The sequence below is a fragment of the Malania oleifera genome, chromosome 7 (assembly GCF_029873635.1).
Source record: "Malania oleifera isolate guangnan ecotype guangnan chromosome 7, ASM2987363v1, whole genome shotgun sequence".
Lineage (NCBI taxonomy): Eukaryota > Viridiplantae > Streptophyta > Magnoliopsida > Santalales > Ximeniaceae > Malania > Malania oleifera.
Window position 1 is genome coordinate 102417915 of NC_080423.1, and position 13447 is coordinate 102431361.

At 32.9% G+C, this 13447-nt stretch overlaps 1 protein-coding gene across 1 annotated transcript in view; it reads left to right on the plus strand.

Moving 5' to 3' along the window:
• LOC131160975 (subtilisin-like protease SBT3.9) overlaps positions 1 to 9239 on the plus strand; it is a 9772-nt gene extending 533 nt beyond the window's left edge. The window contains exons 2-10 of the mRNA XM_058116844.1: positions 3802 to 3899; positions 4018 to 4173; positions 4261 to 4372; positions 4524 to 5070; positions 5669 to 5766; positions 5882 to 6121; positions 8116 to 8230; positions 8300 to 8489; positions 8671 to 9239. Coding sequence (XP_057972827.1) covers positions 3802 to 3899; positions 4018 to 4173; positions 4261 to 4372; positions 4524 to 5070; positions 5669 to 5766; positions 5882 to 6121; positions 8116 to 8230; positions 8300 to 8489; positions 8671 to 9239 — 2125 coding nt within the window. The remainder of the gene's footprint in view (positions 1 to 3801; positions 3900 to 4017; positions 4174 to 4260; positions 4373 to 4523; positions 5071 to 5668; positions 5767 to 5881; positions 6122 to 8115; positions 8231 to 8299; positions 8490 to 8670) is intronic.
• Positions 9240 to 13447: the final 4208 nt, after the last annotated feature.

Sequence of the window (13447 nt, forward strand, 5' to 3'; positions counted from 1 at the left end):
CCCGTTAAATCAGCGGAGAGGTGTTCTATACACATCCTAGCTGTCCAATGGCATATTTCTCGTTTTGAGGTTGATTGTTAAAATTTTTAATTTCCTTATTTTACTATTTATTTATTCTTTTATAAAATTTTTTTTTTCTCCCACACAATCTTGTCCTACATTAATTGTGATGCCTCCAAATATATGAAAAATAATTAAAAGCTAAACATATTCAATCATTTTAAATAATGATGAGAAGTACATCCTACTAATTCCCTAAGTGTTAATAGTCCAAATTGTGCAATTGTATTTTCAACCCCCCCCTTTTTTTTTTTTGCGTTGTGTCATATGACAGATCGACAATCCACCTACATTGTAGAGGTAGCTCTCTCCATCCCTTATCATCTTCTCATCTTTCAATTTTAAACCAAGTTCCGCCTCAAGTTTTTAACCACTATAAATGTCTCAAAATTCCTTTTTATGAGATTACTAGCTCTCTAGACGTAAAAAAAAACATTAATTCCAAACTATATATAATCATCTTCGCACTGTTTCTTTTTATTAAAATCGCATTAGAATATGGATGAATCAAATCATACGTGTTTTTTTCTTTCTTTTTTTTAGATATTGAGGTCACCTTGAACTAGGGCCACATAGTGAAAAATTAGCCCATCTCGCATTCCTATAACCCCCTCCTTTTTTCTTTTTTTTTTTTTTAACCCTTCATAGTATTCAAATAGTGATCTTAGTAGTTGTTCCCTAATGTGGCCCTAAAAAAATGACTTGATCAATTTTTCTTAAAATACAGTTGGTGGTTACTCTAATAGTGAACTCTGCATAATTTTATTATTTATCTAACTTACGTTATTCTCAATTTTTTAATTAATTTCTATTGACAACGAATTCAAATAAATATCATCCATAAAATCTTTTTATTCAAATAATAGATATTTCCTTGATCTTAAATTTTCAAACCAATTAAGACTCTTAGAGAGAATCACGTTCTTCATTTAGTTATTCATTAACGTTTATCTTTCATTTATAATTCACAATATGCAATTCATTGGCTCCAATGATCATCAATTATAAAATCAAAATATAATATTAAATTGAGCAAGCTCCCCCCTAAACCAAAGTATTCAAAATTTCTAATCAAGGTCTAGCCAAAAACCATTTCACATAAAACGATTTTCAATCATTCTCTAACATTCGCACAAAACTTTCATTATCAAAGCTAGATAAAAAGAATCAAATTCAAAAAATTCTCATCACATTTTAAAAGAAGTTAGCAAATATTTGCACAAATGTATGTAAAATAAATCATATCAGACATTTTTAAGATGACACTTTGAGTAAAAAAATTAGTTTGAAATTGTTAACCATTAAAACAAAACCCCAAGTTTTCATTTTCAAGTAATCAATTTTCAACTAATTTTAATTTAGGGATATGAAGCCAGTCCTCTTGAAATTTTATTCAGGAGAAGGAGCTTGCCTCATCTTTCTCCTCAATCTCATGAAGCAAAGTTCGCCTTCTCTTTTGTCGAAGCTTGAGTCAAGTTTGTTATACTTTCCAAATGGCATGGAAGTCTTTTCCTTGACCTCCTCTTTTCCTTCTTGAGATTGGACAATCGCTTCAAAGATGGCCTCAACTTCTTGCTTCAGTACAAGTCACTTTCTCTTGTTTTCTTATTTTTTTCACTTCTTCTTCACACCTTCTCTTTTTCAGGATCTTTTAATTTTTTTTTCTGGTTCTGAGTACTATTTCTTCATCACTACTCTCCTCTCCTCCTTTTCTTTTGTTTGAGGAACTGCTAATATTTTCCTTGTCTCTTGTGTTCATACACCCTCTTTACTTCCATTTCATGCAAAAGAAGAAACCTAAACAACTCCTCAAAGAGGAAGTTCTTGTAGGTCTTTTACTCAACAATTGTAGCCTTCTTGGCCTCCCACTTTTTTGGCAAGCACCTAAGTATTCTTTGCACAAGTTCAAAATTAGCATAATTCTTATCAAGATATTTTAAAGCATTAATTTATATCAGCAAACTTAGTAAATATTACATTAATTTTCTTATTTTGATGCATTTCAAACATTTCATATTCCATGACAAGAATATTTATCTTGCAATATTTTACCCTTGAGGTTTCCTCATGGATTATATGAAGTGTGTGCTAATTTTGATCAGCAGAGGTACATTCCATGAGTGATTAAATTCTCTATAATCTAATGTATAATGTAAAATATTCATAACTTTAGAGTTTATTTGGCACATGCATTTTTCATTTTCATTCCACATATTTTTATTTTTTTGGTTTGGTTTCACCATTCTCCACACTGGTTAGGGGAGTGGATTCATCCTAGATAACATCCCAAATTTCAAAATTAAAAGAACTTAGAAAAATGGTCATCCTATTTTTTCAATAGGCAAAGTCTTTTCAATTAAAAATAGAGGTCAAATGATGGAGAATCCCTTAATTGCCAATGTTGACAATTGGCATGGGTCATTCAAAGACGGGTAAGTCAAAATTTAAAAGAAATGCCCTTACACTGATATCAATTGTTGACATGAAAGTAGCAACCTAAGAGGGTGTTGAGTTGAATTTAATATAATTAAAGTTTAATACAAAATTTAAACAATTTAACAAACCGAGCAAAATACACAATATCAAAGCAATTTAAAAAGTGAAGAAAAAAGAAATTGAAAACTCCTCTTATAGTGGTTTAGCTATCCTCACTTGTGTCCACTCTCTCAAGGCCAACTGCCTTGAGGTTCCAGTATTCCCTTCGTTTTAACGGAGACCAAGGAAACTAATACAACCCCTTATTTTTTGAAGACCAAGGAACCAATTACAAGAATGTTTACAACCTAAAAAACTCCTTATGAGGAATAATTTATAAACTTAGGCTCATATAAGAAACTCTCAAAGAATATGCAAGATTAATGCTTAAGAGTCTTCTAGAGTTTCTCTCAAGAATGAGCAATTTAGAACACAAAGAGAGATTAAGAGAGAATTGAAAGTAAAAGCACTTAGATATTCAACATGTATCTTTAACGTTCTCTAGCCTTTAGAGGGTATATATAGAGATTAGAGAAAAACTAGTCCCTTTCTACTTGTTGGAGCCTTTTTGCTACTCATACCGGTCAAATTAATGCTTATTGGACCTAGCCAACCACTTACTAGTTGTTAGATAGGAAAAACAGATTGTTGTAGGCAAAGCTTGCCAGATCATTCGACCACCTTTAGGGGCCAATCAACCACTTTTAACTTCTACCTAGACCAATTGAGTGCTCCCTGGGGCCGATCGATTGCCCCTAGCTCCAAGGTCGGGTTTAGTCATCCTTTTGTTCTAGTAATTCTCCATTCTAAGTTCATTTGTGCTATGCTTTCTATATTCTTATATTATTATAAGTTAAAGTACAATACAATTGAGAGAATAACAATCCAAAAAATTGAAGCTTTAACTCTTCAAAACCTCTTTTTAGTCTTCAACTTCAATAGCTTAATACTATAGAAAGTAACTTAAACACAAAGTTATTAGTACACAACAGCTTCTTATTACCAAAATCAAGTTAATCAAACCTTAAGACTAATAGATGGTAGTAAAAGAGATGGCAATTTTGTTTTCGCTTTTAAATTTTGTACTATTTTCTTTTGTTTAAACTACCTAGGTCCCTTTTTCATTTTCTCCTCGAGATTTATTTTAAAGAATTGCCACTTGCGCCACACATTCATTTTTTGTGATTTTTTAATATAAATTATCCAAATAATTAAATATTTATTCATGAAAAAAAAAAAGTAATTGTTTGTACTTTTATTTGATAGCAAAGAAGAAGCCATGAAATCGATGTTATATAGCTACAAGTATGGGTTTTCAGGATTTGCCGCAATGTTATCCGAGTCTCAAGCCAACAATATTTCAGGTAATGTGTATTTGGAGAAAAATGTGATTTTCTTCTTAATGTGATATTGCACATGAATAGGATGTAGTAATAAGGATTACTTACAATTCATATACCTTACTAACAAATAAAAATATAGGTTTTCCTCAAGTTCTTGATGTATTTTCGAGTAGAAATTTTTCTATCCACACAACTAGAAGTTGGGATTTTTTACAAGTAAAATCCCAAGTAGCGAATGGAATACTTAATAAGAGTCATAATGGAAGCGGGTCAATTATTGGCATGCTTGATACTGGTAAGTACTAAAAACACCACACACAAGTCAAGTTATGGAAATTTTACTCATTCATATGCACTTTTGTGTTCAATTGTTATTGTATAGGAATATGGCCTGAATCTGAAAGTTTCAATGATGAGGACATGGGACCGGTCCCATCCCATTGGAAAGGGATATGTCAAGAAGGCGAAAAATTCAATCTTTCCAATTGTAATAGGTCAAGTTTCTTCACATTGTTCGTCCTTAATTTAGCATCCTTAATTTAAGGTGTGAGCACATGTTAATTTTAGCAATGGTTTCTAATTTGATGATGTCTACTTCTTGCTCATTCTTGTATTCCGATGGAATGTATTAACACAATATCACAGAAAAATTATTGGCGCACGTTGGTACGTTGAAGGATATGAAGCACAATATGGAAACGTGAATTCAAGTGATTGGGATGATCTTTTATCTCCACGAGACCTAAATGGGCATGGCACCCATGTAGCCTCTACTGCAGCAGGGGCTTTCGTGCCAAATGCAAGTTTTCTGGGACTTGCTCAAGGATTGGCAAGAGGAGGTGCCCCGTCAGCGTGCCTAGCTATTTATAAAATTTGTTGGAGCACTGAGAGCCAGTGCACTGAAGCTGATATTCTTGCTGCTCTTGATGATGCTATTTATGATGGAGTGGACGTTGTTTCAGCATCTTTTGGACTAACAGTCCCACTCGCACCTTATTTTGCGGATGCTCTCTCTATGGGCTCCTTTCACGCTGCAGCAAAAGGAATTTCTGTAGTTTGCTCTGCTGGGAACGAAGGCCCTTCCCCTCAAACAGTTGGGCATGCTGCTCCGTGGCTCATCACTGTTGCTGCTAGCACCATTGATAGATCTTTCCCCACTCCCATCACACTTGGGAACAACCAAACGATTCTGGTACTTTTACTCCTTGAAACATTTTTTCAGTTCATTTTACATGCACGCTGTATAGCCTAAGCCTTAGTTCTAGCTGTGAATGCTAATAAAAGAGTAGAGCAACAAAGCATAACAATATCTATATATGTGTAAATCCGATCACGTAATTTCATTCCACACTACTTCATATCCCTCAACTCAAATTCTTGGTTGCTTGATCAAACATGGTTTGTTTGGTAAAAATATCCCTAATTTCTTTTAGCATTCACAACTATTACTAAAAAGTATGCATGTGGTCATCCCATCTCATTTTCAAATATTACAATAATCGTATTTTACTCACTTCAACTTGTGATTCTAAATTCTATTCAAAACTTCAATATCACGGCAATACAATAAGCAATCTAGTCATTTATTTATCCAATTTTGAATAAGCCATCAAACATGAGATTGACAGGTGGGTTATACAATGATAAACATAACACATAGGAACACACAAATAATTAGAAAAATTGTATCCTTACCTATATCATATATCAATGTTTGTTTCAAGTTATTATGTCATTTTTTGAAGTGTGTTCTTTAAATAGTACAGAATAACTTTCGTGATCTTTTGTAGGGTCAAGCTTTAAATACAAGGGAAAATGTGACCAATCTGTATCCTTTTTGGTATGGAGCAAATCTTGCATCAATTGGCGCAAGTTATGATGCTGCCAAGTAATACAACTCTCCATTAATTTATTTTTACGAACCATCCTTTTTCCTTTTGTTTCTTTTGAAATGTAACTATGTTAAGAAACTCACATGCACAATGTTCATTTATCGTTAATAGAAGCTGTCAAATTGGCTCCTTGAATGCCACACGAACAAGAGGAAAGGTCGTTCTTTGTTTTCAAACTCAATCTCAAAGTTCAGTGGACATTGCAGAGTTGGCAGTATTTAGAGCCGGGGGAGTCGGTCTCATCTTTGCCCAAGCACCCACAAAAGATATTGTACCATCCTATTGGTTTCCAGTTGTTCAAGTGGACAACACAATAGGAACATCTCTTTGGTTATACTTTTCGGCAAGCAGGTAACATAACATCTAAAAAGCATTGACTTTAGGCTCGTAAAAATATTATGGAAAGAAAAATATTAAGAAAATCACATTTTCATATTTGATTATCAGATAGCATTTAAAGTGTGTTGACTTTTACACTCCATTTAGTGTAAAAGAAAAATATTTCAATTTTTATGTTGGGAGATGCCTTGGATTTGAATAAAATATATTATAAAATTGTATTGAAAAATTTTCAAATCTATTCAAATTCAAATCCAAAATCCTCATATATGTGCATGCCAGATTCATATTCTGACATGGATCAATGTCCTTTTGCTAATTAAGTCTGTGTCTTTTTGTTCAATCTCAAGCATGATCAAGATCCTTTGTCTTAAATTTTGCAAAACTTTACCTTATTTTTAAATTTTAAAAATTAAATGAAAAATCAAAAAAATAATAAAAAAATGTTTTTCCTACTTTCCTATACTAATTCGAAAACTAGAAAAATAAACTGGTATTTTTTAATCATTAAAAAATTAAAGTTAAAAAATAAAATTATTTTCTACAATGTCAAAATTTTCTATGATCTTGTATTTTTTTTATACGAATTTTGTAAAACTAAAAAATGAATAGATTTTTTTTTTTTTTTTTTGTAATTTTCTAAGAAAATAAAAATAAAAAATAAAAACTATTTTTCACAAATCATGTGTAAATATATATGGAACATTTTGTACATCAGCTTTATGGGTGTGGCACATAATCATTGAATCGCGTGAGGTGTCAAATGATCTTCGGCGGAGGCTGCCCCCGCTCTAGGGCCGCAACTTGGTCCGATCCACTGCTCCGGCCCAAAGCCATTTTCATTATATAGGTTCTGTTAGGCCAGCTTGCTGGGTTTGGGCCTCAGATCAGTCAGCCAGCCCAACCTCAAGATTGGTCCTTTCGTATTTGGTTATCAAATTAGTCGCTACAGATACACTTGCACTGCGCATTAATTTTTACAAGTAAAATAGCATTGAGCTAATATATATATATATATTATTTAATTTTATTATATTATAAATTAAATTTTAAAAATGTTATGTTACCATCACATCACCTTCTACCCCAAAATAAGCAATTGAACAAAATACTATGCGCATTACATTTCATATGATCTTATAAAGATTCTATGAACCAAACCACCAAACAACACCTAATCAAAGGTTGAATTGTATAAATTAAACGTAATAAGTATGCAGCTTGAATTATATTCGTAAACTAAATGCATGATTGGCTAGTTGAGAAATACGAATTTCCTCCCTCTTTTCCCATGCTTCCAACTCGAGTTTTGTAAGGAAAAAATCTTCCTCCATTTCTAGCGAATACCCTGAAGCTGAGCCTCTAGAGCCTCCATTCTTTCCTCTAATTTTTTAATGTTCTGCTGTACATGTCCAAAAACCTGTTTGTTCCAGTTTTGAATTGCAACTTTTGTATGTTTCAATTTACCAGCAAAGCCAACTAAGCCCGAACCATAAGACTCCTCCCTCCAGGCTTCTTGCACGCAAGACTTAAAAGACTGGTGCGTTCTCCACATATTCTGATACCTGAAGGGAGAAGGACCATACCGATGCAAATTTCTATGAAATTGAATAATCAATGGGTTATGATCTAAAGTCCTCCTCTTTCCATACTCAAAATAAATATTTGGCAAAACTTGGAGAAGATTCGAATTATAGAGCACCCTATCTAGTTTTGCCCAACTCCGAGAATTACCACGGTGACCATTACACCAAGACATGTTGTTGCCAGTACCAACCAAATACATAAGCCCACACTTGTCCAAACAATTGTTAAATTCCTCCATAGCTGATAACGACCTCATATATAGAGCACCCTATCCAGTTTTTCCCAACTTGGAAGCACGTGTTCATGATTTCATAGTTTTATAATTTCTAATTGCATCATCTTTCATCCTAACAAAACCTGGTGCCGCAATTAACTTGCTGGTTTAAGTGACCCTTACTAATGAATTTTCTATACTATAGATATCCTAAGGTCAAGATTAGTCCTACAACGACAACAATAGGGAAACAAATTGCCCCTGAAGTAGCAAGCTACTCTTCTCGAGGACCTAGCTCTCTTTCTCCTGCTGTGTTGAAGGTAATAACATTATTTTCACATATTTTATTTCATTGATTATTTAACTAATGCAGGTATGTATTTGGTTAGCCTGACATTGCTGCACCGGGAGTTAACATATTGGCTGCGTGGTCACCTTCTTCCTTTCCCTATACAAACTTTAACACTCAATCTGGAACTTCTATGGCTTGTCCTCATATATCAGCCATTGTTGCTCTTATTAAATCTATTTATCCCACTTGGAGCCCTGCTGCCATCAAATCTGCACTTGTCACAAAAGGTAGAAAATCAAAAAGAGTTACTTCTCTCTCTCTCTCTCTCTCTCTCTCTCTCTCTCTCTCTCTCTCTCTCTCTCTCTCTCTCAATTTACTTGTGTAGTTGTGTGTGTTCAAAAAATATTTATCTCTTTCTGACTCTAATTTTTTTGTCTCACACACACACACCCACTCATACACATGTAGCGTCCATAAAGGATGTATATGGTCAACACATTGTTGCTCAAGGACTTCCAAGTAAGCGGGCCGATCCATTTGACTTTGGAGGTGGTGTTGTCAATCCTAATAAAGCCATAGATCCTGGTTTTGTGTTTGACATCGAAACTTCTGACTATGTCAATTTTCTTTGCTCCATGGGCTATGATGAAAGTGTTATCTTTCAAATTACTAGGATGCACATCCAATGCAATGGAACAACTAATTTTCCTGAAAATCTCAATTTGCCCTCTATTTCCGTTCCTGAACTAAAGACTTGCTTAACCATATCAAGGACAGCTACAAATGTTGGTCCAGCAAATTCTTGGTACATTTCATTTATCGAAGCTCCCCCAGGAATAAGTTTGATAGTTGAACCGCCAATTTTGCTCTTCAACGACGCTATAAAGAAGATCAATTTTAAGATCACATTATGCTCCCAACTAAGAGTTCAAGGACGATACTCATTTGGATATATATATTGGACTAATCTCAATCATTTAGTGAAAATGCCAATAATTGTTCGTCCAATAATAGAAGAATTTTATGCAGATGCATGATGGAAAGGCTAAGCTTGGCAACATTTCTTTATCAATCATGATTGCTATTAACAATCCCCTCATCCCCCTAAGTTCAAGATGCATGTAATGTTCAACTTCGTATTATCTACTTTGTTAGTACCATGATCATACGTGTTTGTTACTGAAGTGGTTGATTTTTCTTATTATTTGTGTTTCAACTTAGTATATCACTAAAATGGCTTTAAGAAACATGGTGGATTTGAGTTTTCAACAATCCCTTCATCCCCCTAAGTTCAAGATGCATGTAATGTTCAACTTCCTGTTAACTACTTTGTTAGTACTGTGATCAAACTTGTTTGTGTTAGGAATATACGAACAAATTCCCGAAACCTATGAGAAACAAATAGAGAAAGAATAACGCCAAAGAAAAATTCAGTCACACGCACAAGACAATATTTACGTGGTTCGGCAATTTTGCCTACGTCCACGGAGTTGCAGGGATTTCAATATTATCAGGAAGAAAGCACAGAGAGTGCGGCGATACAATTCTCTCGCTCTCGCTCTCTCTCGCGGATACAACCACACAAACCCTAATCACCCGAAAGCACCCTTTTTATATGTTGCGCCTAGGGTTCCGTTCCGAATGGGCTCCAAAAATTTTCCCCAGGGGCGTTGCTCCCGGACCCCCACGAGTACGGCGTGTACCCCCGGACCCCCACGAGTACGAGCACTCCTTATGCACCCGTTCTTACGAACGGTACATAATTAATTATGAAATTATCTCAAAGTAAATTTGAAAAGTCTTTTATGTTACTCCTTTTGTGAATTTAGAAAATATACATAATATATATTCTCTCATAACTAAAGGTACGTGAAACTCGAAAGCTGGTACCCCCTTTCGGAAATAATAGGGAAGAAAATAGAGAAAATATTTTACAAAATACACTCCCAAATTTTAAAAATCTTATAAGATTTTTCTGAATATGAAAAATACTAGTTTGGGAGGGTTTTGGAACTCAAATGGTGTCAAAAAATGATTTACAAGCCTCAAAATATTTTTCTTATTTTTTTCTATTTTCCTATTTTTTTAAATATTTTTTCACATTTTGCTAAATTTTGAAATAACAAAAAAACAATTAGCGAAAGTCAAGTCAAAAATATTTTTAGAATTTTCTACTAATTTTCTATTTTTTATGATTTTCTATATTTTATCAAAATTTCAAATAGTTAATAAAGAAAATAATATACTACTAGTACTATAAATCATAACACGTAAGTATTATATATCATAATAGTCAAAATCTCAATGATAAAACCCCAAGTATTAACAATCAATCTAACCCTAATGATATACCCTAGTCTGGAAATAATTAAACCCAAGAAATTATATATAATATGTAAACATGTAAAGAAAAAGAAAGATATTATGGAAATAATTCAAGTCATGAATCTAATATGAAATATACACAATCTCAAGAGAAACCAATATGCCGTAAGATGGGAGCCTTAAAAATAAATATGCAAATAAATTGAATTCTACTTAGCAATATTAAATAATATAGAAGCCTAAAAATTAATATACATCATATGGAAACCTTTAAGATCACTATATAATGATATGGAATCTTTAAAATTAGTACACAAGTTATATGTAAGTAATTGAATCCTAAACATGAAAACCAATCAAAAACCTTATATATAATACATAATCTATATGGAAGCAATTTAAACCCTACAAGTACACAAAAATACTATGAAGTGATCAAAACCCTAATAAATGTGAACATGACATAATCCAAACCCTGAAAATACCTAAACCGTAATAAAGTGAAATAATTAAACCCTATTAAATAATCAAGACTCTAAGTATGTACAATATCACAATGATAATAAATAATACAAATGCAACCTAAATAATACAACAATAACTCTAAAATTTTAAATAATACAACTACAATAAACATGACATACAAAAAGAAACAAGCAAAATACAATACACACCCAAGCACTCACCTACCCAGACAACACATACATGATAAAGGACATGTGAACATAATACCTGCAAAAATTTCAGTTTCATCAGACGAGTAATCGCCATCCGATCATCTACATCACGTGGATTGCGCAGGCGCTGATGAACTTACCACTGTTGCAGTGAGTTGGTTGTCCAAGAAATAAAAATAAAGTTGTAAAGTTCAAAAAGGTAATCGAACCGGTAAAAATTAATAAAAAATAGAAGCTGCAGCTGATGCGATAACTTGGCTATCCAAGAAATAAAAATAGAAGCTTCAAAGTTCTAAATAAAAATCCAAATGACGAAAATTAAAATTAGTGAGTCAGAAACAGTCTGGTAAAATTTCAATTAGATCGGATAAGGAATCATTGTTCAATTGGCTTCATTAAGTTGATCACGCAGCACCGGTGAACCTACTGCTACGGTAAGTTGGCTGTCCAAGGAATTAAAATAAAAGCTTAAAAGCTCTAAATAAAAATCCAATTAGTGAAAGTTAAAATTAGAGAGTTAGGAACAACCTGGTAAAATTTCAATTTGATCGGATGAGAAACCACCATTCGATTGGCTTCATTAAGTCGACCATGCAGCACCGACGAACCTGCTGCTGCTGCAGTAAGTTGGCTGTCCAAGAAATAAAAATCAAAACTTAAAAGCTCTAAATAAAAATTCAATCTGTAAAAATTAAAATTAATAAGTTAGAAATAACCTGGTAAATTTTCAATTTGATCGGATGAGAAACCACCGTTCGATTGGCTTCATCAAACTGATTGCATAGGCGCCAATGATGTTGTATGGCTGCTGCTACTCCTCCTCCTCCTCCTCTTCTTCTTCTTCTTCCTCTTCCTATGGCCGTGTCCCCTTGCTTTATTCAGCCTCTCTTTGTAATTTGTAAGCCCCCTAAATATCTAAATGAAACCCTAAACCCTAGTGCGCCCCCTTCCTCTCTCATGCATTTGCATGGGCTTTAATTTGTAATAGCCCATGTATTAAAGGCTTAATAGCTAAGAGGCCCGATAAACATAAAGTGAACTTTAATTCCCGGAAACAACGGACCCGGACTCGATTTAATAAAATACTTAATTGAAGGACTCAATTTAAAAATTAAAAGACTCAATTTAAAAGACTCAATTCAAAAATTGAAAAACTTAATCTAAAAATTAAAATGCTCAATTTAAAAATTAAAAAACTTAATTTTAAAAGACTTAATTCAAAAATTGAAATACTTAATCTAAAAATTAAAATACTCAATTTAAAAATTAAAAGACTCAATTTAAAAAACTGAAAGACTCAATTTAAAAAATTAATAAGACCTTAATTAAAATTCAATTTTTCAACTCAAAAGACTCAATTTAAGAAATAAAAGGACTATTTTGAAAGCATCCGGAACTCAGTTTAAAATAATCAGGACTCATTTTTTTTTTTTTAAGATAACATAGCTCAATTTTAAAATAAAAAGACGCAATTGAAAACTTGGGACACAGTCTGATTTTTTTTTTTAAAAAAAAAGGGTCCTCCCATTTTCGAGATATAAATTTGATTTTTATGTATACCGGGTTTCCTTAGAAAGGTCTGGTTAAAATTGGGGTGTCTACACCATTGATGCTTCAAAAGAATTATAAAATTATCGAGCAGTTGAAAATATGACTTCTTGAAATGTGAAATTTTCTTTTATTTTTTGATTCATTTATTTCATGTGTTTTATTTTTAAAATCAGTACGAATTTTGAAAATTGTAAAGCTTCATAAAAAAAAAAAAAAAAAAAAGAGTTATGTTTCTTTTTTTAAAAAAAATTGGAAAATAGGTTGTGTTTAGGGTTCTAACTATTTACATTTTTAACTTAACTTGTTAGTTGTTTTGTCTTTGTTTTTTTTGGATAGGAAAAGAAAATTTTATTCATAGGAAGAGAATTTCCGCGAGGGAGAATGTGGCATGTCCCCAAAAAGGACCTAGAATTATTCAATAAAACCACTTAAAAGAATACCAAAAAATTAATAAATCAACATTGCGAAATGTTTCACCAATTTCTATGTAACATGTGAAGAATAATTCCTCTCAAAAAAACCCAAACTAGCACCACAATGAGACCAAAGACTAATTTTTTTCCTAAACCAACACCTTGTTTAATTTTGTCCATTGAATATCCTTGCGTTACACTCCAACCATAACACCCATAAAACTATGAATATTCCACACTTCCATAGCATTGCCTTGTCCTTTCTCCTACCAAAGCCTT